This window comes from Acanthochromis polyacanthus, chromosome 6 (assembly GCF_021347895.1).
Source record: "Acanthochromis polyacanthus isolate Apoly-LR-REF ecotype Palm Island chromosome 6, KAUST_Apoly_ChrSc, whole genome shotgun sequence".
NCBI lineage: Eukaryota > Metazoa > Chordata > Actinopteri > Pomacentridae > Acanthochromis > Acanthochromis polyacanthus.
The window spans coordinates 42,696,380-42,719,969 of record NC_067118.1 but is presented as its reverse complement, the minus strand read 5'-3'; the positions used below and the strand labels follow the sequence as shown (position 1 = coordinate 42,719,969).

Below are 23,590 nucleotides of genomic sequence, written 5' to 3'. Positions count from 1 at the left end.
GTTCATCCAACAAGCCAGACTAAGTTACGGGACAATTAAATAAAATCTAGTTCCCAGTGTTAGCTGTTCAGCTGTGCTAATATCAGACAGCACACCTGAAATCTTGAACTCCAGGTGAATAAAAAATCAGTTTTTAAGCCAATTTCATGAAATTACCTCAACTTGAATTCATTTTTCATCCAACAAATGGAGAAATTTGACTTTAAATTACTCACAATATTAAGTTGATGCAATTAAGAACAATCTTCTGTCAACTCAAGCCATCAAATGAATGTTTGCAAGTTAAATGTGTTTTATGTGAGGTTTAATTAGTGTATTACATCCAGTATATTTACATGTTCTCTCTGGTTTTATTTGACTTTTAGCTGCCTGGTTCCTCTCTAATAAAAACTTTAACCCCCAATCTTATTCTTTAATTTTCAAACTGCCTAGTTCCTTTGTTTGTTCTGAGTGCTGATCTAGATAATTATTCATTCAGTTTATTATCATTTTTACTGTTAATTTAACTGACTGCTCTGATTTGTCTCCCATATCTCGTTTGTCTCTGTGTTGCATGTTTTAAAGTGAATGCTGCTCTTAAGACTGCTGTAGAAATAAAGTTATTATTATAAATAGTTGATCTAAATCAGTGAATTTGATGTATTTGAAAAACATCTCACAGCCGTGCATTCAGCTCAGTGTTAGGAGCATGTCTCTTCAATGACTTTTTAAATGTTGTGTTTAGAAAATAAAAAACAAGAATCTAGTCTTAGTGATTAATAAATGTTTTTATGAGGTTATTTCTCTGTTTAAAGAGAAGTCCTGTTCTGTCAGGCTGGGATAGAAAGGCTGAACGCTGACAGGCATCATTTTTAATCATCTGAGCATTATTTTCTGTAACTTCTGTGACTTAACGCTTAACTTCTGTTTCATTTACTCCTAAGATGCACGTTTGTTGCAGCAGGCGATGATCATTTGCTGTTCTCTGCTGCTTCTGTGATGCTTTTAAATAACTAAATATATATTTTACTTTATAGTCCTTACAGTGTGAACAATGTGAGGTTTTCTGCAGCTGAGTGTTGTTCCGTGCCACTGAAACTTTTTAAAAGATTTTGACATTTTTGGAAGATTTTAGAAGGATTTAACAAATATTGACTGAATTAAAAGGGAATAAACATACACTATGAAAAACAAAAAGTGCACTGACACTAAGGATCCTTATGGTGGTTGATAATTAAAAATAAATTCTTTGTCACAACGGACAAAGGACAGATGACTAGTTTAAATCATTCAGTAGATCGTATGGAGGATCTGAGCAGTTTTTAATAACATTTTTTCTGTGTTTCTTATTGTTAAACGTAACCCTTGGCAATTTACATGCACAGAATTATGAGTTTTTAAGTTAACAAACATCCAGAATAATGAAATTTCTTACTCTCTAGAAGGATCACAGGACCAGCAATGAGTTCCTCTTTATTACGTACAATAACCTATTTTCTCTGGACAGGTGAAGTGATTGATTAATGAGTTTCTATCAAACACATGAATCATGTTTCTCTGGTTTTTAGCGTCTTTGTTCCGCTACAATGGCCTGTCGGTGGTCTACTTTGTGTTTCTGCTCATCTTGCCGCTGCTGCCGAACCCCAGTCTGGCCACCATGAAAGGTATTTAGGATTTATTCATCACGTCTTCACCCTGATTCTGTTACAGAGTGTGAAAGTCAGGATTTAACTTGATGCACGTCTAAATTCCAGTCGGTTATGTTTTATGAATTTGAAGATGGTCACATTAAAATCTAATTATTCCACCAAAAGGGAATTATTCTGGAACAGAGACTAGAAGTGGTTTCCTGCATTATGGAAACGAAGAGCAAAAGATTTAATCTCGGAGAGGATTGAAATAATAATCATTAATTTTAAACAGTCTGCAACACAAAGGTAAATACGACTAGAAGGTGAGAGAACTCAGAAATGTCTTTTGCACTGTGTAACAAAACTACATTAGCATAAATCCTAAAATGAAAGTTTCATTTTCTCTGATATGTCTCCACATATCAAATGAGTCTTTTAAATAATCCTGATAACAGCATGCATCTGTGTTTGGACTCCACACGCTAAAAGTAAGAAAAAATCCCAGAAGATCTCAGTCAGATCATTTATTACTCTGTCAGTGAAGCTCAGAAATGACTCAAGGACCAAGAGATCAGATTCTGGCAGTGATGCAGCTTTTAGTCTGGATCCATGGATTAGTTAAAGATTTCTGTATCATTGTCAGATAGCAGCACAGCATCACTGTAACCATGACAACCAGTGAACACTACATCAGCTGATTGTGATTCTACTACAAATCCACCTCTGAGGACCACCAATGTTTAGAAAACTGTAACTGGGAATAATTCCTACTTTTTAAAGAAATCCTTAATACTTTAAAGACATTTTAAAGTCATTTTGGACCCATTTTTAGTATTTTTTAAAATCTTTCTCAGCCATCCTAGACCATTAACTCATTTTGGGCAAATTTTAAACAGTTAAGGAGGATTTTTTGAGCAAGTTCTGGTCGAATTTGAGTAACTTCTAGTCATTCTGTACATATTTCAGGTAAGTTTTTGACAAGTTTTGACAACATTTAGAGAACACATTCATTGTATGAGGTCAAATTTGAATAATTTTGGGCATGTTTTTATTAGTGGGCCTGGGATCTTTCTGCATGGAGTTTGCATGTTCTCCCTGAGCATGCGTGGGTTTTCTCCGGGTACTCCGGCTTCCTCCCACAGTCCAAAAATATGCTGAGGTTAATTGAGTATTCTAAATTGCCCATAGGTGTGAATGTGAGTGTGAGTGTTCGTCTGTATATGTAGCCCTGCGACAGACTGGCGACCTGTCCTGGGTGTCCCCTGCCTTCGCCCGAGTCAGCTGGGATAGGCTCCAGCTCCCCCCGCGACCCTAATGAGGATAAAGCGGTGTATAGAGGATGGATGTTTTTATTATCTTTCGTCATTTTTGGAACCCTTTTAAGCCATCCTAGATGTTTGACTCGTTTTGGACAGCTTGTGAACAGGAAAAGAGGATTTTTTTGAGCAAGTTCTGGGCAAATTTCTAATAAATTTGGACAAATGTAGAGATTTGTTAAAGATTTCTGTATTGTTGCCAGATAGCGGCACGGCGTCACTGTAACCATGACAACCAGTGAGCACTACATCAGCTGATTGTGATCCTACTACAGATCCACCTCTGAGGACTTATCAGGACTTATCCATCAGAAATGATCCAAGGAACAACTGATTAAACTGTGGGGGTGTTTCTGAGTCCCATCAGTTACATATTTAGGTCATGTGATCCGGTATCCATACGTAACGTACACATGCAGAACACGCCTGTACTCAGAACAGGTCATTTTGATTTCTGATCATCAATAATTAATTTAAAAAATGCTGCATTTCTGACAATGACATATGGGGGAATGAACAGCCTTGGCAGAGCGCTGATTTCTTCTTTATTTTTTGAAGATCTGTCACAGTTTAGAATGAGATTTGCTCAAAAAATATCAGGAGGGAAAGTTGAATGCTTTCTAAATGCATATGGACAGAATAAAGTTTAATATAAACTTTTAAACTGTCAAAATCTGATGTGAGGTAAAGCATGAGTATTTGGAGTTAGATAAAGTGTGTGTTTGGCCTGTGTGTATTGATCAGAGCGTCCTGATGAATTAAAGCATCTGCACCCCTCCCCTCTAAGCACTTTGTAAAGGGGAAGCGGCTGGAACGGTCAGATCAATTATACATAACCTGGTAATTACAGCGAGGAATTAAAAGATGTGATGTCAGCATTCTGACAGCGTCTCTTCTTCCCCTTTCACCTCCATCTAAAAACCGTTTGGCTTTCAGTCTGTCTTTGAAAGCCTGCTGGATTCCCAGTTATCCTCATCCCTAATATGATCCTGCTCTCCGTGGACTAAGTGGTGAAGCCTGTGGATATATTGTGTGTGCATCATGTATTTTTATGCATATATCCATACTGGAGAGTGTGTGTGTGTGATTATGTTAACTTCCACACTGGGACCCTGAGAGGTTTAAGTGAAACAATGCTTTTAGTAAAAATTGTGAACATCAACAACACATTTGCTGCCTCAGCGAATGTTGAGCCACGTCAGCGACTAATGCACCAAGTCTCGAACTGCTGATTATTCTGGAGTCAACGTCCAGACGGAGATTAGAAAGAAACATTCAGGGGACTCTGGAAATTCTAAACTAGTACTTACAGTAAAGTTTGAAAGTTTGGGTTCACCCTGACAGTTCCATGTTTTCCATTACTGGATTTATCATTCATTAAATGTGATCTTCATTGAAAAAAATGTGCTTTTCTTTCAAAAATAAGGACATTTCTAAGTGACTCCAGACTCATTGAACAGTAGTGTTTGTCCAACATGATAGAAATGTGTCTAAAACAACTTAAAATTGTCCAAAATTGTCCAAACCCCTCTAGGTTTCCTCTAAAATGATCTCAAATGACACCCCAAAAAAGAAAAAATCTAAATGACTAAAACTTGTCCAGAATCAGTCAAAAAGTTTCCAAAATGTCCAAAATAACTTCAATCCTGTCCAAAGTGGCTAAAATGACTTGCTCAGAATGAGTCAGAATTGTCCTCAATGATTAAATAATTGCCCAAAATAACTCCAAAGTGGTTCAGATTACCTTGAAACAGGCCCTAACTACTTTCAAATGGTCCAAAATGGCTTCAAATTTGTCCATAACGACTCACCGTTTGTCTAAAATGATAATAACTTGATTGAAACATCTCAAAAATGGTCCAAAAGAAATTAAAACCTGTCCAGGTTGTGTAAAATGATGCCAGTGTTGTCCAAAAGGATTCAGTACTCGTCCAAAATGACTAAAGAATCTCCAAACTGTCTCATAAATGATCTAAAATGGCTCCAAAATCATCCACAATGACTCAGAATTTGTCCAAAATAACTCAACACTTGTGTAAACTGATTGAAAACTCATCCAAAATTACAAAAAAACAATCCAAATTCACCAGAAAACAGGGGAAAAATGTCAAATCTGACTCTAAACTGGTCCAAAATACCTTAAAAATGACTCAAGAATTGTCCAAAATGCTTCAGAATACAGTATCGTTCAACAGTCTGGGGTCATCCAGACAATTCCATGTTCTCCATGAAAACTCCCTCTTTTATCCATGTGCTAACATAACTGCACAAGGGTTTTCTAACCATCGATGAGCCTTTCTGCACCATTAGCTAACACAATGTAGCATTAGAACACAGGAGTGATGGTTGCTGGAAATGTTCCTCTGTACCCCTATGGAGATATTCCATTAAAAATCAGCTGTTTACAGTTACAATAGTCATTTACCACATTAACTATGTCTAGACTGGATTTATCATTCATTTCATGTGATCTTCACTGGAGAAACTGCTTTTCTTTCAACAATAAGGACATTTCTAAGTGAGCCCAGACTTTTGGATGGTATTGTATTTGTATATTTTTGGCTTATTTTTCTACTAATATATCTTAAATGTTTGCACTGTCCACTTTACTGCTGTAATAATGCAAATTTCCCCATTTTGGGATTAAAAAAGCTCACCGTTTCGTATCGTAACCTTATTTTAATTTCATTGCCCAGCTACTTGCCACTTTAAGGTGAGTTCTGAAGGTTGCTAACGTTCCGGATCGTACCGGCCTTCACAGGACCAGCTTTGGTTCTGCATCCAGTTTGTTCTGAATGAATATATTTTCTGTTTGCGGCTCTCTTCAGGTAAAACAGGCCAGTTCCTGCTGTCCATCATCTATACCAGTGTGACCTTCCTGGCCCTGCAGTGCTTCATGCAGATCCCCTTCGCCTACATCCCTAAACACGGTAAAAACACACTTCTGAGGATAAAATAAAAGGTCGCTGCTCCTAAGAGCAGACCTCAAAGATGACTAGAAACACTGTAACTGTGAAAGAAGGAAAACCAACGATGTATGCAACAAGAAATGACTGCTACCTATAAAGCCTTTACCAGTTCTGTTTTTAGCTTGATGACCGTTTTTCTGCTTTTAACAGTTAGTGGTGTCTGGGAGGACGTCCTCTACCACCTCGGCATCGTCAGGTATGGATCTGACTTCGATCCCTTTGAGTGGCGTGTAAATCAATCAAACTTATTTATGAAGCACTCACATACAAATGAAATGCAACACAAGGTTCTTCACAGACAACAGAAATAAAACAACAAAAATGACCCCCCATCCCCACTTCAACATCATAAATAAAAGGACTGTTAAAGCATAGTGAGAAAATACTAAATAAAATCAAATAAAAAAATATCTGTTATTAAAATAGAGGTAGAAATAGAAGTTAATGAATGATTACAAATAAAAAAGATGACAAAATGAAGTAATAAACTATAGATTAAAATATGTAAAAAAAAGTGAATGACTAGAGAAATCAAGGAATAAAAAAATAGTCTTAAGAATAATAATAAATAAACCAAATCTATCAAATCAATCAAAAACCTGACTAAAATGGTATGTCTTGAGTTTCAGTCTTTAAAATGTTTAATCAGATTAATGATAGGGTTTCTGTGGATTACTTTAGATTAATCACGATTAAACATCATTCATATTTTAATCTGTATTAATCACGTTTCATTTCGCATGAGCAAACAGACTGAAGAAAGAAGAGAAGACAGACAGAAAATAAATTAAATAATGAGAATAACATCCTGCAAATTATATCACATAAATTTACCTGATTGATGTAAAATAATATATAGAATACAAATTTACCTGGTCAGTTTAAATATCAAGGTTATAGGACCCTAGAATGTTTTCTAAAATACAAATTCAAGATCAAGACACCACAAAATTATTAACTACAGAAATTTATATTCAGGGAGTTTGAGTCATTCTGCAGCTTGATTAACAGCATTAAAACTTTTAAGTAGATTAAAGATGATGATGGAATAATCCACATTATCGCCTTAATTTTGGCAGCCCTAATTTATGTATTTACTTTATGATATTGTAAACCATTTTCCAAACCTTTTCTGACTGACTTCCTCTTTTTCGGACAGCAGACATCATGAAATTCAGCTTATTGAGGGTTGAAACTTCTGATTCATTTGTGTTATCTTTTCATGGACTTCTAATGATGTTCATGCTTCTCCAGATTCAGCTCGGTCAGCGCTGGGAACATCGTGCGCCTCCTGGCTCCAGATGTGGGCGTGACCTTCTCATCGACGTCCATACTGAGGCTGTGCAGAAAACTCCTTCGTCCGGCTCCTCAAGTCAGCCTCCATGAAAATGGGATCCCTCCTGCTGACCCCGAGGTGAAAACACACACGTCCAACGCTAGCTTTAGTGAATAATACGCAGTGATATCAGTCTGATTGTTGCTTGGTTCTTGCAGGATGTGGAAACCTCTGACTCAGAATCAGAGGGAGGAAGTGACACAGAAGGGTCGTCCTTTGACAGCTCAGAGGTGACCACGGTGCCGGTTCAAACAGGACCGCCACAGTTCGTCCAGAAGCTCATCGTGTTCGCAGCTGGACTGAGGGTGCTGCTGTCAGCGATCATGAACACAGCAGGGAAAGTGGTGGTGACTCTGCTGCTGGGGCTGGCAGGTACAAAACACCACCAATATATATAGAAATGTGGGACTTTTTGTATCATAGTTGACATTTTTGCTGTTTTCAGGCCTAAAACCAACATGGCCGCCTATAACCAAACACCACATGGTATTTTAGAGAAAGATTCTTCTAAATATTATATATACAGCTGAGTAAAATTTAAACTGAAAGTTATTTCTAAAGATATTGTAGTAAACCTGTTGACTACTTTGTATTAAATAAGTCAGAAAGCCTTGGAGTCTTGCCAGTCTTTTCTTCAGGAGGAAATGACATCATGTGGAGCAGGTCATGTGATCTGGAATTAACACACTTCCTGGAGAGGTGTTTTTGTAACGGGGAACTTAGTGGAAAGTGATTGGTCAGACACAGATACAGTTTGTTATTTTGTGCTTTAAAATGACCACAGAAAAACACAAAATGACTCAATGAGACACAAAATGATTATAAAAAGAGACAAAACGACCACAAACAGACTGATAATGACCAAAAGTGACCACAGAGAGACACACTGACAAAGAAACAAAATGACCAAAAAATGCTCAAAAAGATACAAAATGACTCAGTGAGACAGATAATTATCATATAAAGACACAAAATATGAGAGACACACAAAATAACTACAAAAAGTTGCAAAATGACCACAAAAACACCTAAAATGATCATAAACAGACTGAAAATGGCCACAAAAATGCACAAAATCACCACAAAATTCAACTAAAATTCTGCCCTATATTGGAAATTTAGACAAAAACTGATTTTGGAAGTGACTATTCTCCTTCATTATTCCATTTGTTTTGTGTAAAGCACCGGTTCCCCTCCCACCAAAACAGCCCCAGAGCATAATACCTCCACCACCATGCTTGGCAGAAGGTTTAATGTTCCTGAGGTTAAGATTTGAAAACAAATATATCACCTTAATCAAGAACAATTAGAAGTAAATAGGATGAACTGAATCAACGTTTAGACTGTTCTGCAGGTTATTCCCAGTTAAGAGGCCCACAGTGAGTAAAACTGGATTTTCCAAGCTCAGTAAAACCATCTGCAGCTTCATCCATCATCCATCTGAGTGTTTGATAAGAGCCCACATTATGAGTAATGATGTAATGTAAGGGGGTAAAAAAAACAGTGAGAGCCTTATAAATAAATAAAACCAGTGTGTAGCAGGAAGTGAGGCCCACCCTACCTGAACAGACAGCTCACAATGATGAACGGTAAAACTATCACAGGTCTTAATGCAGAGAAATAAACAGAGTCCAAGGAAGTGAGAGTATAAATTAACGCCTTAATGCAGTACTTCAGGAAAGTTTTTTCAATAACTGCTTCTCTACAATGAGCAGAAATGATTTTTTTCCTGTAAAAGAAGCTTATTGTCATAATTTAGTCAGCTTATCATTGATCCAAATTCTCAGATATTTCTACTTTGTGACTTTTATCTGCATTAAAAAGTACGTTCTGCTTATTTAATGTAACTTCCAGCTTGACAAGCTGAATTTATGGTATACACACAGAAGTATAAAGCGGTATCATCTGCATAGAGACGTACATTACAACCAGATACAGAGGAGATAATGTCATCTGGATAAAAAGTGAATAACACAGGACCCAGGATTGGACCTTGTGGGACACCTTTTGCAATTTTCACGTATTCCTTCCTAACATTTCTTTAACTTTTCATTTAAACAAACGCAGAAAAGTCCTTTTAAAAGTAAGACATGACTGCAGCATCCTATGCCTTTGAGAGATCAATAAAGAGAGAATCTTTTAAACAAGACGGGCAGCAGTAATTATGCCGTACTTCTCTATAAAACCGGAATAATTTTTGCTTTGAACTTAGAGTATGCTGCCAGAGAGTCTAGGATCTTTGATAACTTTGAGATCAACCCTTAATTAAGTTAAGTTTGGACTCACTTGTCATGCTGTTTATACTTGTCCAGGTATCACGCTGCCCTCCCTCACCTCTGGAGTGTACTTCGGGGCGTTTCTCGGCTTGGTCTGGTGGTGGGTGTTCAGTCGCTCCATCACTATGCTGCTCTTCAGCTCCCTGTGTGTGATGATGGCCATCTTCAGTGGAGGACACCTGCTGGCTCTGTACCTCTATCAGCTGCCCCTGTCCCAGCAGATCGTACCACCAGACGACGTCTACGCCAGGTAGAAGAAAACATAGGATTAGACTGATGCAAGCTAAGCTAAGCTAGAATAAAATATGATAAGCTAAGAGCAACTTTATTGATCCATCTCTGGGGGAATTCCAATGCTACAACAATGAGATAGAAAATGATTAAGAAAAAGACAAGAAACACTAAAGCACAATACAGATAAAAATAAAAATAGACTATGTGGTGCTTGTTTTAAAATGGTTGACTTCTATTTTTTCTGTAACTCACCAAATGCAAGGACAAGAAGTTTAACAGAAAAAGCATCTCCAGCAGATTCCAATTTTGATTCTGCTTCTAAAAAAATGAAAACATGTTTTCATTTGTTCTGGATTTACTTTCTATTATGTAGATTCATGCTGCATCAGTCACATGTTGAAATGATCCCAGAAGGCTGGTGTGGAACAGAGAAAAACACCTTAATATCAGTCTAAGTTTATTTATACAGTAATATTTGCATTTTTACTTTTGCCTTCTGAATTTACAGAATCAGTTGTTTTTATGACCTTTTACTATCCTGACATTTCTGCTTGTTTCTCTGCCTTTATTCCTCCTGTTCATCTTCTACCTCCACCTTCTCCCAGGGTGTTCGGTATGACCGGAGTGATCAGAACCAGCTCTTCATATCCTCACTCTCTTGGTCTGGATCCTCATGTCAGCTGGCCGGACTTCATCAACCCTCTGGTTCTTCTGCTGCTTTACTACACGCTGGTGACTCTGCTGCACAAATGGGTTCACATCACAGAGGAGGTGGGTGTTATTCTCACAAGCAGAATATTTAAATATCGTTACACTCAGCCATCTAAGAAGTGTTTAGATCCACAGCAATGGTGAAATGCTTCAAGTTCTGGATGGAAAAAGTTCACTATGAAGCATCAGCGGCAAAATGTAGTTAAAGTATTAAAGTAAAAGTGCTGGTTTGATCCGTCTGATTGATCAAAGTTGATAAATGACATCATTAATAGTGAAGCTCAGCAGCATGTTCCTGTTGTAGCTGCTGCAGGTGGAGCCACTTTTAACTCATTTCTACACAATTTTATAAACATGAACAACAGATAAATCTAAAAGGATTCTTATGTGGAAACCATGTGAGAAGTTTAGAGGCAAAAATCTGTATTTAGTGGAGATGTTAACTCAGACATCTAAAACGAGACCCTGACTACTCACTGCTTTTTGTCAGATGTCAAAATTCAAAAATAAATCCTTGGACTATTCTTAGCAGTGGGTTTTTATGTTATCCGTTGGCTAAAATCTTTATCCTAAAAGTAATTAAAGCTGTAAGATGAATGCACTGGAACGAAAAATATTTCCCTCTGAAATGTAAAAGAGTGGATGCTTAAAAAGGAAATACTCAAAGTACGAGTACAGAACTTGAGTAAATATACTATTAACTTTAACAACTATAACTAATTTTTCATATATTACGATAGTGTTGCTGTGACTTATGTAAATGTTTCTGCATTTAGTACACAAAGTTCTGTATTTTTACTACCACAGTTAAAGGAGGCCAATTTCTACAAATTATTACTATATTATACTTGTTTCTACTAGTAAATACATATATTTACAACTAATATTGCAAACGCCACTACCAAGTACAACTTCTCCTACTACAGCACACGTTACTCCGCTGCACTTCACACAGATGCTGCTTTAATTAGTCGTTTTGTTTCTCAGGACATTGCAGAGGATGAGGAGTGTCAGAGTCCCGTGGAAAGTCCAGAAATTCCTCCGAGTTTCTCCAGAGTCATTTACATCTCAGGAGATAAGCAAGAGGTAACCTACAAACACGGATATTTACATTCTTAATTAGAATCTTTAGTAGTCATAAATATTCAGAGGGTATTTTTCCTCTGATTGTAGTTCTGAGCTTCTGTTTGTTTACTGATGATTGCTCTGGATTAAGTTGAACTGCTTGATGTCACAGTTTTCCTTCAATTATCCTTTAATCAATTAGGATTTTCTCTTATTCCAGCTTCTTAGCAGCACAGATGAAGAAACCTATCTGCCCGATGAGGTGAGCAGCATGATTTTTATTCTTATAGACTCGTAATAAAGTGAGACACGCTTTTCTCATCTCTGATCTAAACTTGCAGTCTAATGTTCTCTCCTTCTTCAGCCAATGATCCTGATGACTGCAGTTTCCTGGCAAGACGTCCACAGCAGCAACGTGGGCAGTTTGTTAGGAGGAGCGGGCTACACAAACTGTTACTCTCCACCACATTATGAAGGCAAAGACTCGCCGTCCAACGGTAATCACCCACAACCCTCTAACACAGCGTACAATAGAAGGGAGCACACGCATGTGCAGTACCATTTAAATGTCAAATGATTTAAAACATTTTGGGTTCCCACTTTTACATTTGAAAACAAATTCAGTCCTTCTCAACATAGAGGATACCAGTGTTGCAGATTTTTGGTAAGATGATTCTTCAGAGTCCAATTTTTTCATCAGCTCTTTGCTGGAGTTGTTGTGTAGCTCTGCCTCTCTCTTGAAAATACCCCACAGGGTTCATCAACAATCTGCAGAGTGGGAGTCATCTTGTCAGCTGATATTTTTTTTTATATCCACAGGCTGTCTAAGTGTGCTTCACTGTCAGGACTGTGCATTCACTGCTTATAGCTTAAAGTAACAAAATATTAGCTAAAGAGGAGAAAATATCAGCTAAAAGTAACAAAACATTAACTAAAAGTCACAAATCATTGGCTATAAGTTGTAAATTAGCTAAAAGTCATAAAATATTCCCTAAAAGTAACAAAATATCAGCTAAAAGTGACAAATCATTGACTAAAAGTAACAAAATACTTGGTAAAAGTAGCAAATAGTTGGCTATAAGTAGAAAATTAGGTAAAAGTATCAAATGATTAGCTAAAAGTAACAACTAATTGGCTAAAAGTCACAAAATATTAACTAAAAATAAAATATATTAGCTAAAAGTAAATCATTGACTATAAGTAGTAAATTAGCTAAAAGTAACAAAATACTCCCTAAAAGTATCAAAATATCAACTACAAGTAACAAAATATTCGCTAAAGTAACAAAATATCAGCTAAAAGTAAATCATTGAATAAAAGTAACAAAATACTAGTTAAAAGCAGCCAATAGTTTGCTAAAAGTCACAAAATATTAGTTAAAAGTATCAAAGTATTCACTAAAAGTAACAAAATATTGAGAGATGGTGCAATTGTAAATGAACTAACTGATGTTGCACACTTGTCGTATGATGTATGCGAGCCCAGAAACTACAGATATATGAGCAATCATGTGCATGTGTTACTTTTCCATTAAGAAGCAGCTGGAATATCAGGCGTTGTGGAGCTGCACACGGTTTGTTTAACAACCATTTCCAGCTTCATTTATTGACTTCTGTGCTAAACTGTTCATTGCTTCTTTCACTTTGTGTCCAGAGACAGAAAGCGAGAGAGAAATAGAAGAGAAGAGTGAGGAGGCTCCTCAGAGTCAGACCGAGTCGTTGCCTCCTCCGTCAGGTCCGAGTGGTTTGGTTGTATTTGGAAGGCTGGTGCAGAAACACAGCTACGTCAGCGCCCTCATCATCATGATGGTAACGTGGAAATGCAAACAAGTTTTTCTGATTTTGTACCTTAACAACCATTACTAACGCAGAAAATCACTGTGGTCAACAGAAGTGTTGTAGGTGCAGCATAGATTGTAATAGTCAGAATTATTCTGGTAGAGAGGAAGTTTAGGCTCATCCAAAGAGGTTGTAGCCAGCAGCTAAGGAGAATTACCATTTCCAAAGTGATAGGAACTGATGACATGAGCAGTAATTGATTTCTTTAAGCAGATTTGTTCATTACAGTTTAAGTTACTCCTGCAAAAGGACATTTTTATTTATCAAATGGTCGGAAACAGCAAATATGGTTGAAGAATCATTGCTTTTCCTGTAAGTGGACTGATTTTGTTTCCTTCCCTGCTTAGTCATAAAGAATAGGTCCAATGAGCCAGGAAAGAGAGTTAACAATAAGATGAGAAATATTCAGATAACAGTCGGAGCTTTGCAGGAGAATAAAACAAGACACAAAATGACAAAAAACAAGAAAGTAAATGACAAAAACCAAGACACAAAATGACAAAAACATATGTGTGTTTATGTGAAGATCTGGAGCATCACCTACAACAACTGGCTGACCTTCGCGCTGCTCGTCTGGTCCTGCATCATCTGGATGATGAGGGACCGCCGGCGCTATGCCATGATGTCGGCCCCGTTCCTCGCCATCTACGGCACCGTCCTGGTGGTTCTGGGCTTCCTGAGTGGGCTGCGATTGGACCGGGCCGAGCTTTACCCCGGTTTACCCCGCGCCGTGATCGAAGACTTCGACCTGAACGGCTATCCCCCGGCACCCTGCGTCCACCTGGGGGCGAAGGTGAGGCAGGGAAAGGGATTCAAATCAGAATCACAAATATTTTATTGATCCTAAGAGGAAGCTGCTTATTTTATACTTTCTGCCATTCAAAATCTGAGAAATTCAAGCGGTAGAAAAGATATAAGATAAACATGATTACAGAAATATGCTAAGTAGCAAGTAGTTGGCTAAAAGTATCAGAATATTAGCTCAAAGTATCAAAACATCAGCTAAAAGTATCAAAACATCAGCTAAAAGTGACAAAATCAGCTAAAAGTATCAATATATCGGCTAAAAGTATCAAACGTTTCACTAAAAGTAACAAAATATAAGCTGAAAGTAACAAAATATCAGCAGAAAGTAGTAAATAGATGGCTAAAAGTAACAAAATTTTAACTAAAAGTAACAAAATATTAAAAAGGAACATATTAGGTTCAACAAAATATTAGCCTAAAGTAACAAATTATTTTCTAAAAGCAACAAAATATTCGTTAAACATAATATATCAGACAAATTTCTGTCAGACTGTCAAAGATTTAGTATACGTACAATAGAAGATGTAGTTCTCTCTATTTGCTACACAAATCTTTATGAGAGTCTGAATTTAAATTGTGCCTGACGTACTACGTTTTGTTCACTGCAGGTTTTCTACAGCTTCAGTTTCTGGCTCATGTTTCGTCAGCAGCTGAAGGAGCGACAGGAGGAGCAGAGCTTGAAGGCCGAATCTCTGGATGACGTCAAAGTTACGCCACGTAATTTATTTTCTGGATTCCTTCTCTAAAGGCCGTGACTTTGTGTTGTAAAGAATAACATGTAGTTTGGAGCAATGTGAATGGCAACATTCTCCCACTGATTCTACTGTTCCTGCTTTCCTTTTCCTGTCTTTCCTCACCTTTTTACCTCCTATCAGCTGAGGAGAGTCCGCCGTCTCCTCTGGTTGCGATGCTGATCTCAGGTGTGAAGGGGATACTGGTGAAATACTGGATCCTCTTCTGCTGTTCCATGTTCTTTGTGGTCAGCTTCTCTGGAAAGGTATCTAATGACAGACTCAAAATTATGTAAAAACAAAAGGTGTTATTTAGAATGTTTGTGTTCATACACTTAAAATTTCAGTCCTGTTATGTATTAATGTATTGTAGCTTTTGGTGGATACTTGGAAATTTTATTTTAGAAGGTGGAGAAGAAAAAATACAAATATGCAGTATCAAAACTGAGTTTTTTTGCATGTCAAACCCATAAAATTTAGCAGCCCTTGTATCTGAATTGATTTAATCTTGACATGTTTTATTCCATCAGGTAGTCGTCTACAAAATCCTCTACATCGTCCTCTTCCTCTTCTGTGTTGTTCTCTACCAGGTCAGTGATTACTGACTAATATTTACGCTTTCCTATGGAGTAGATCGATGCAAAACTTCAGTTACAGCATCTCTAAAGCAGCAGCGGAAGTACTGCAGCTCAGTAGTTAAGTAAAAGTACAGAAAAACTATAGATAAACAGGACTATGATAAGTAGCAAATAGTTGACCAAAAGTATCAAAATGTTAGGCAAAAACAACAAAACATCAGCTAAAAGTAACAAAATATCAGCTAAAAGTAACAAAATAGCTTAAAATGACAAAATATTAGCTAAAAACAACAAAACATCAGCTAAAAGTAACAAATTATCAGCTAAAAGTAACAAAATATTAGCTAAAAGTAACAAAATATCAGCTAAAACTAACAAAATATTAGGCACCACTGTGCAGCAGTAGCTTATCAGACGTTCTGCATCTCTCACAGTGATTCTGTTCCTCTTTGGTAAGAAAAAGTCCTCTTATGTTTAGTCTCTGATTATTTACTGTACATAAGGTCGATGGAAGATGGAAATGTGATTTTATGGGCCCATAAGTGGAAAGGAAATCTGTTTTTACATGTCGTTGTGTAACACAAAGCTGCTGTAATTCCAGGTTCATGTTACACTGTGATGCTAAATGATCATCAGCTGATGTTTGAGCAGCTCTTCTATAATCTCTGGACAAACAAACACAACAGAGCCACTCATCGTGACTATTTTTCCGTTAAAAGTATCGATTATGACTATCAAGCACATAAACGGCTGTTTTTTTGCTGCCGTTTTCCCGGTTTTTCTTCTCCGTATTATGTTTCTGCTGACCTTTTAGAAGGCAGGAGGCGCTTACAGGAAGCCCTAATGGCTGCAGAGATCACAGAACACAACATCGTTTGTTATTTGGGCAACATCAGCAGCACCATGGGGGTTTACATACGACACGGGTGGAGCAAAGTATCATCATTGATGATGGAGAAGATGGGATTTAGCTGCTGGTTAGGGAGAAACAGAACATGTAGCTAAAACCACACTGTAAAACATGCACATTTTATAACAACTTACTGTTACTGCACAGAGTTTTCCTGTTTTGTTAATATGTTAACTAGTAAAATCAGTGGAAAAAGTATTAATGTGCATGTGGCTAAAATTGTAAATGAAAAATGTATATTTTTATCAATGACCAAAAAAGACTGGCTCACTTTGAACCAGTCTTTTTTAACAGACTTTTTCTTCCAGTGTGTATTTTACAGTGTTTTATCTCATTAGAGTAGGTCAAAATAAACAGCTGTTTGTTTTTATACAATACTGTAACTTTATTTATCCCTGAAGGGAAATTCAATCGTCTGGGGTCTCATCTGTGTAGTTTAGAATTACATATGGAGGAACCATCAGCTGTATTACGGCTGTGATTGGACTAAAAGAAAGTACACTTGAAGACCTAAGAGTGATTCTTAAGGTAATAAACATGCAAAGGAATGGGGTGTCCAAAGCATTTCTTCCACCACTGTACAGAGAATCGTTGTGTGTGTTCTGTCAGACCCGGTACGATGTGTGGCGTCGCCTCCTGAAGACCTTCTGGGCCGTGGTGGTGGGTTACTCCATGGTGGTGCTGATCGCCATCTACATGTACCAGTTCAGGAGCGTGTCCAGTCTGTTCAGACAGATCATGGGCATGTCGGAGGAAGGGTGAGTCTCATGATGGGCTCATTTGTTTCGTATATTTCTGTTAGTTTTAGGAGTGTTTTTAAGGTAACACCGTCTGACTCTGTAGACTTCGGGACCTGGGTTTGGAACGCTACGACACCGTGGAGCTGTTTGCTCGTATTCTGCTTCCTGCTGCGTTCCTATTGGCCTGTATCCTCCAGCTGCATTACTTCAACGCAGACTTCCTGATGCTCACCGACCTGGACGACGTACCTGTCAGACAGGCCTCCAGGTGAGACGGCAACGACATGTGAAGGAAGCGTCACGTTTAGATTAAGATCCTGTCAGTTTATGTCTAAAGCATGGACCTGTAAGATTAAGACAAACATGCAGAAGCACCTCACTGACTCACCACTGACTGAAGCTTTGGGAAACGTTGATCCTGGTGGCATGATTTCAGTCGTGTGTCTCGTTAGAATAATGTAGAAATGTTCCAGTAAATGACTGCTGCTTTAACCTCCACTGTTCATGTGTAATCAGCTCATCCGTCCTTCTCTTCACCAGACAGGAGGAGCTCAGGAGTTCAGTCGGTGTGATTTCTGACACGTAAGCTCTGCATTTATTCCTTTATAAATGTCTCACAGTTTATTTCCTGTCTGTAGATTATAGTAAATACTTTGAGAGTAACAGGTCCTGATTGGGTTTATTATTTAGTTAGGTGAACGTATAATTATTATTGATTGTCCTTTACACTCACTGCAATGTTCATATTTCATCTCCAGCATTAAAGAAAATATTGAAAAGTTCCAGAAAAAGTAAGCATCTTGTTACCCTCTCAACTGTTGTTTTTTCATTTAATGAATCAGCACTAGTGTTTCCATACTGTGTTGGGTTTGTTTGTGATATAATCAATATAATTTTTGAGTGTTTTGGTGGAAGTTCCTTAACTAGAAGCCACAACTCCACCTGTCCTTGAACTTCTGTGTGCTCCGTCTCAGTCTTTGCGTAAAGTTTCTGTAATGCATGAAAATAGAACTAAGAAATCCTCTCTGTGGTGGGGCAGGCTGGTGAAAGAGCAGATGGGAAGTGGGAGAAGTCAGGAGACTCTGGACAGCGTTGGACTGCAGCCGTCCTCAGACAAAGGAGCTGAAGACCAGGAGGAGACGACGGGAGAAGGTCAGCAGAACACAGAGATCCAGTTTCCTTTGGTTTGTCATTTGTAATTGCACACTTTTTGTTTATTCTTGCACACACATAAAACACTTTAACATTTGTGCATTCTTTCACAAGACATTTAGATTTTTACATTTTTGTTGTTGCCTATTCTTATTTACTGCACATTTTTGATGATTTATCTGCATTTATGGTCAGGGGAACTGTGCTTTTTCTACTTTTTTGGGGATTAATAAAGTATTTCTATTCTACTAACGTCTCTTTGAGCTCCAGCAGTGACACAATATTAAAATTACATGTGATGCCTTTGTTCTAATGTCTTCTTCTTCCTAGAAACTCTGCAAAGCAGTCGTGAGGACAAGTGGATCGTGATCGTGGACCGGGCGAGTCTGCTGCTCATCCAGACCCTGTCAGGACTCTACAGGCTTCAGGAGCTCTGCTGGAGGCTGCTGGAGCTCCACAGCCTCAAAATCGTGTCTACAGGCATCATCTGGGTGTCTCTGCAGGAGGTGGGCTGTTGGATCAGTGCATTAACGTCTAAAAATGTGCAGACGGGTTGTTTAGTCTCACAATCAGCTCTCATTTGCTTAAAAAAGACAAAAAAACCAACAAAAACAGGAAAAAAAATTACAAAAGTGAGAAACAAAACGACATAAAAGGGGGCAAACGACACAAGCGAGACTAAAAGTAAACACACAATGACAAAACATGAAACAAAACAAAAAAGAGACAAAAAAATTGACAAACAGCTATGAAGCGACAATAAAATAGACAAACGACAAAAACAAGACAAAAAATGACAAAATTGAGACACAAAGCGAAAAAAGTAGACAGCACAAGCGTGACAAAACGACACAAACGATGCTCAAAGCAACAAATAAAAGGAAACACAAAATGACAAAAATAAGACAAACAACACAAGCGAGACAAAAAGGAAACACAAAACGATAAAAACATGAGACAAAATGACAAAAGTCTGACAAAAACATCAACAAAAGCATGACAAAATATTACAAAAATGGGAAACTAAATGACAAAAAATAAGACAAAAAACACAAGTGGAACAAAAAGTAAACAAGACGACAAAAAACATGAAACGGCACTAAGTCAGACAAAAAAAGGAAAAAAAAACGCCAAAACAAGACGAAATATGAAAAAAAATGGGACATAAAACAACAAAAGAACAATCTAGTATTTTACTTTATGATCCAAACAACTTGTCATGGTCTAGAAATGATTCTAAATTTATACTTTTACTAATTTACAATCTGCAGTTAATGTCTTCTCTGTAATTTTTACACTTTGAGGGCCGGATTGGACCCTCTGGAGGACCACTTTTGGACCACGGGCCTCATGTTGGACACCCCTGACATATATTAAACCTGGATAAATGATGCATTCATGTGTTTCAGATGAAGAAACGTGATTTTTGTTATTGCAGGTGTCGCTGATGAACTCGCTCTTCCTGGTTCTGTGGGTGTTTGCGCTCCCGTTTCCACGGTTACGACCTCTGGCCTCCAGCATCTCCGCTGTGTGGGCCTGCGTCATGGTGGTGTGCAAGATGTTCTACCAGCTCAAAGTCATCAAACCTCTGGATTACTCCTCCAACTGCACCGCTGTGAGTTTCTGTGTGTTCCATTGAACAACTTCTGGATTTTTTCCAGTGTTTTTTAGCACTTGTAAAGCAATCTGCAGCATAAAATAATGATAATGATAACAGGTATAATCAGTATACAACAACACATACACAGGCTGTATCACAGGTTTTAACCAATCTGTGTTGTCATTTGTTGCCTTGGAGTTTTTCTTTGCACAAACTATACACATCTCTGTCTTGTGTTCAGGCTTCTCCTTTCATACTGAGGCATGTTTTATAAATGAATTTCACTCATCTGTCTTGTGCTCCTCAGGGTTTACTGCCGTCCAACAGCTCGTTACTGGATGACGGAGCAGAGCTGAAGGGGAACCTGGTGGAGCTGCTCAGGAGGTCCATCCTCTACGCCGAGCCCGTTGATCCTGTCTACTGGTGTGGAGCTCTGCGCAAGTGTGAGGGCCGGATCCTCCCCTGTCTGAGGGTGAGAAAGTGTGGCTCCTTGAAAATACTTTGATTTGCTTTGGCATCCCATTATAAGATGTTATCACGTGCAACCAACATTTAAACTCTAACATCCTGTCCCATTCTTTAATGTGAAGCTTAGTTAGAGACTGTTAACTGTAGTTTTAATTAAACTGACATGCATGGAGTTATCAAAAAGTTATACTAGATTTGCCTGCTGACACTGTTGGTTTAGTGCATTATAATGCCCAGCAGGACAGCAGGAATGGCAAGGGAGAGTGCAATTAACACATTCCGCTAACTTTTTAAGTCGTACTTTTTAACTTTGTTCCTATTTATATATTGACTTTGATTGTTTTTATCTTGCACTAAATTTAAATTTTATTTCGGGTGTTCTTTTCTTTTGTATTTTATCCTGTACTGTCAGTGCTATATTGTCACTGGAACTACAATTTCCATGAGGAACTTTCCAAAGGGATCAATAAAGTTATATCTATCAATCTATCTATCTAAAATACTGTTTATATAGTAGATTAGTGACAACTGCAAGGATTCAGCATCATTAATATGAACTAAACAAACATTAACTGTATTAAATTCACACAACAAGCCCTCAAACTCATACGACCACACAGGTCTTATGTACGTGCCCCTGAATACGACCCATGAGAGCGTATTTAGGTTAGCGCCCCAACGGGGGACAGGAAGGCATTATGGGATTTAATTCGTGAAACAGCTTTTCCCTCACTTTCGCAAGACGGCGTTAGGGTTAAAACAAACAGACTCAAAAACAGTTTCTTTCCAAAAGCCATCACCACTCTGAATTCAAACATGCACTGACATTCCAAACCCCCCCCCCCCCAGACTACCTCAAAACCGTCTACTGTGCAATACGGACTATTCTAATGTGCAATATCACACTGACCATGCACTTTTATTCTTTTTAACTGTTTTAACTTATCCTTTTTTGTGATTTTTATTACATGTATCTTGCACTGATGGAGATGCTCTAAATCTCATTGTACTTGTGTATAGTGACAATAAATGGCATTCTATTCTATTCTATTCTATTCTATTCTATTCTATTCTATGTTTAGGGTTAGGGTTAGGGTTAGTGTTAGGTCAAAGTTTGTTCATGGTGATGTTTCAGCTGAGACACCGGAGTGTCGATATTTACTCAACTGCTAGAGGTCACTTAACTTCAAAACGTAACACTCGGTCGTAATACGGGCGTGTACAGACGACCTATGTGGTCGTTTTTTTAAGGAGGACGGTCTCAATTCACATAAATATATAAGCAAACCTTGTATTAAAACGTCCAAGGGCAGAATACATCTACACTCTTAAAATAAAGGATATCTGAGTTTAAAAATCAAACAAATAATGCAACAGGGTTAATCAATATTTATTAATAATATTGAGAATAACAGATTTAAGGAAGTTGAAGTTGCCTCAATTTTAATTTTCAATTAAATAATTTGAAGTTTTGAGTTTAAGCAACACAGAAACATTAAGTTGATGCAATTACCAACATCACTATGTCGACTCAACCGATGAATTCATGTTCCATAGTTTCGGAGTTCATCTAAATCATTAACTTGGAGTTTTTACTTGACAACCACGCATTTTATTAAGTGGTTGGAACAGGTCACAAATCTTCCTTTCTCCTTTGGATAGTGTCTCAGTTGTGTGTGTTTGTGTTGCAGAACCATCTGATGATTTTGGGGCTGCTGGTGTTCGAGGCGACCGTCCATCGCCACCAGCTCTACTACCGTCTCCATAACGACCTGAAGCCTCCTCCCTTCAGCATCATCTTCCAGGGCATCACCAGGCAGCACCTGGACCACGGCATCCTGCCCTGCATCAAGTACTTCATCAACTTCTTCTACTACAAATTTGGACTGGAGGTACTTATCAGATGGTAAAATGTGTGTTTACATCCGTTAATGTGTGTCTAATACTCCTTTATTAACACACACCCGCTTCTCCTTAGATCAGTTTAATCGTGGCCGTCAATGTGATCGGTCAGAGGATGGATTTCTACGCTCTGTTTCATTCCTGCGCCTTACTGGCTGTTCTGTCTCGGCGACGCAGGAAGGCTATTGGGGAAGCTTGGCCCAAATACTGCTGCTTCACAGCCGGACTCATGGTGCTGCAGTACCTGCTCTGCATCGGCATCCCTCCGGCCTTCTGCGCTGGTACGGAAATATTATCCATTTGTGGCATGAGTTCTGTCCAGCTCCTTAAAATGATCCTTTATTTCCAAGCACCTGGTGTGTTTTATGGTATTTTTTTAAAAGCAATAAACTAGAAACATATTTTTACTTATTTATTTATAAAACTTAATGAGGATCTTTAAAAATACATAGAAATCACAAGAAAGAAGTGAGTACAGCATCATAAAAGCATACATTAATGAAGGATTTAAAACACAGACCATGAAAGACTTCAAATTCAGCAACAAAACAAACCAAAAACAAGACTTCAGATGTCCACTTTCATCGTTTCCCATCTTATTTAAATCTGGCAGCATAGTTTTTTTTCCCAATTTTTCAGTCATAAAACTAAAAACAAAAGCCCAGTGTGATGTTTTCTGACACAGAAAATATGATTACCAAAATATTTAAGAGTAAAAGTGTCCTTCTGTACTGTTTTGTCTTTCTTTCTTCAGATTACCCCTGGAGAACTGCCCTGGAGCCTTTGACTTCTAACGTTATTAAATGGTTCTACATGCCCGACTTTGCCATGAGACCGGATCCTATGTTCATTTTCTGTGAGTTGATCTTCCTTTTGGATTCAGTTCCTCTTCATGACTTCTTCTAACCCTTCTTTCTCTGCAGACGACCACCTCCTGCTGCTCTGCTCGTCCCTCCAGTGGCAGGTGTTTGAGGAGGAGAACCGAGCGGCGGTTCGACTGCTGGCCGGAGACAACGTTGAGATCAGCCGCAGTCTGGATCCTTGCTCCTTCAACCAGTTCATACCTGTAGACAACTTCCTCCACTGCAGGTCACAGATGCTAACATTGCTCTTCAGATTGTTTTACTTTTCTTTGTGCCCATAAAAAGTCTTCACCCTCTTGGAAGTTACTGTGAGACTTCATCAGATTTGTCATCTTAGTCATATTCATAGTATATTGACATTACAAAGGCAGTTTTTTTTGTAGATATTAGTATATTTCACTGTCTTGTGGTTTTCACACCACCTGCCAGTGTGTACTAGTGTTATGTTGCTTATTGTAACAATGGATGAACAACAATCTAACGT

At 38.1% G+C, this 23,590-nt stretch overlaps 1 protein-coding gene across 1 annotated transcript in view; it reads left to right on the top strand.

Annotated features, from left to right (window-relative positions):
* si:dkey-11f4.7 (piezo-type mechanosensitive ion channel component 2) overlaps window positions 1-23,590 on the top strand; it is a 42,994-nt gene that overhangs the window by 472 nt on the left and 18,932 nt on the right. The window contains exons 2-28 of the mRNA XM_022202488.2: window positions 1,548-1,643; window positions 5,755-5,856; window positions 6,046-6,091; window positions 7,150-7,309; window positions 7,390-7,603; window positions 9,544-9,757; window positions 10,347-10,512; window positions 11,440-11,538; window positions 11,738-11,779; window positions 11,882-12,014; window positions 13,171-13,325; window positions 13,882-14,148; window positions 14,771-14,879; window positions 15,038-15,159; window positions 15,424-15,483; window positions 16,991-17,139; window positions 17,225-17,389; window positions 17,662-17,703; window positions 17,880-17,912; window positions 18,161-18,273; window positions 18,604-18,779; window positions 19,712-19,888; window positions 20,181-20,345; window positions 22,033-22,233; window positions 22,320-22,524; window positions 22,998-23,099; window positions 23,167-23,332. Coding sequence (XP_022058180.2) covers window positions 1,548-1,643; window positions 5,755-5,856; window positions 6,046-6,091; window positions 7,150-7,309; window positions 7,390-7,603; window positions 9,544-9,757; window positions 10,347-10,512; window positions 11,440-11,538; window positions 11,738-11,779; window positions 11,882-12,014; window positions 13,171-13,325; window positions 13,882-14,148; window positions 14,771-14,879; window positions 15,038-15,159; window positions 15,424-15,483; window positions 16,991-17,139; window positions 17,225-17,389; window positions 17,662-17,703; window positions 17,880-17,912; window positions 18,161-18,273; window positions 18,604-18,779; window positions 19,712-19,888; window positions 20,181-20,345; window positions 22,033-22,233; window positions 22,320-22,524; window positions 22,998-23,099; window positions 23,167-23,332 — 3,679 coding nt within the window. The remainder of the gene's footprint in view (window positions 1-1,547; window positions 1,644-5,754; window positions 5,857-6,045; window positions 6,092-7,149; window positions 7,310-7,389; window positions 7,604-9,543; window positions 9,758-10,346; window positions 10,513-11,439; window positions 11,539-11,737; window positions 11,780-11,881; window positions 12,015-13,170; window positions 13,326-13,881; window positions 14,149-14,770; window positions 14,880-15,037; window positions 15,160-15,423; window positions 15,484-16,990; window positions 17,140-17,224; window positions 17,390-17,661; window positions 17,704-17,879; window positions 17,913-18,160; window positions 18,274-18,603; window positions 18,780-19,711; window positions 19,889-20,180; window positions 20,346-22,032; window positions 22,234-22,319; window positions 22,525-22,997; window positions 23,100-23,166; window positions 23,333-23,590) is intronic.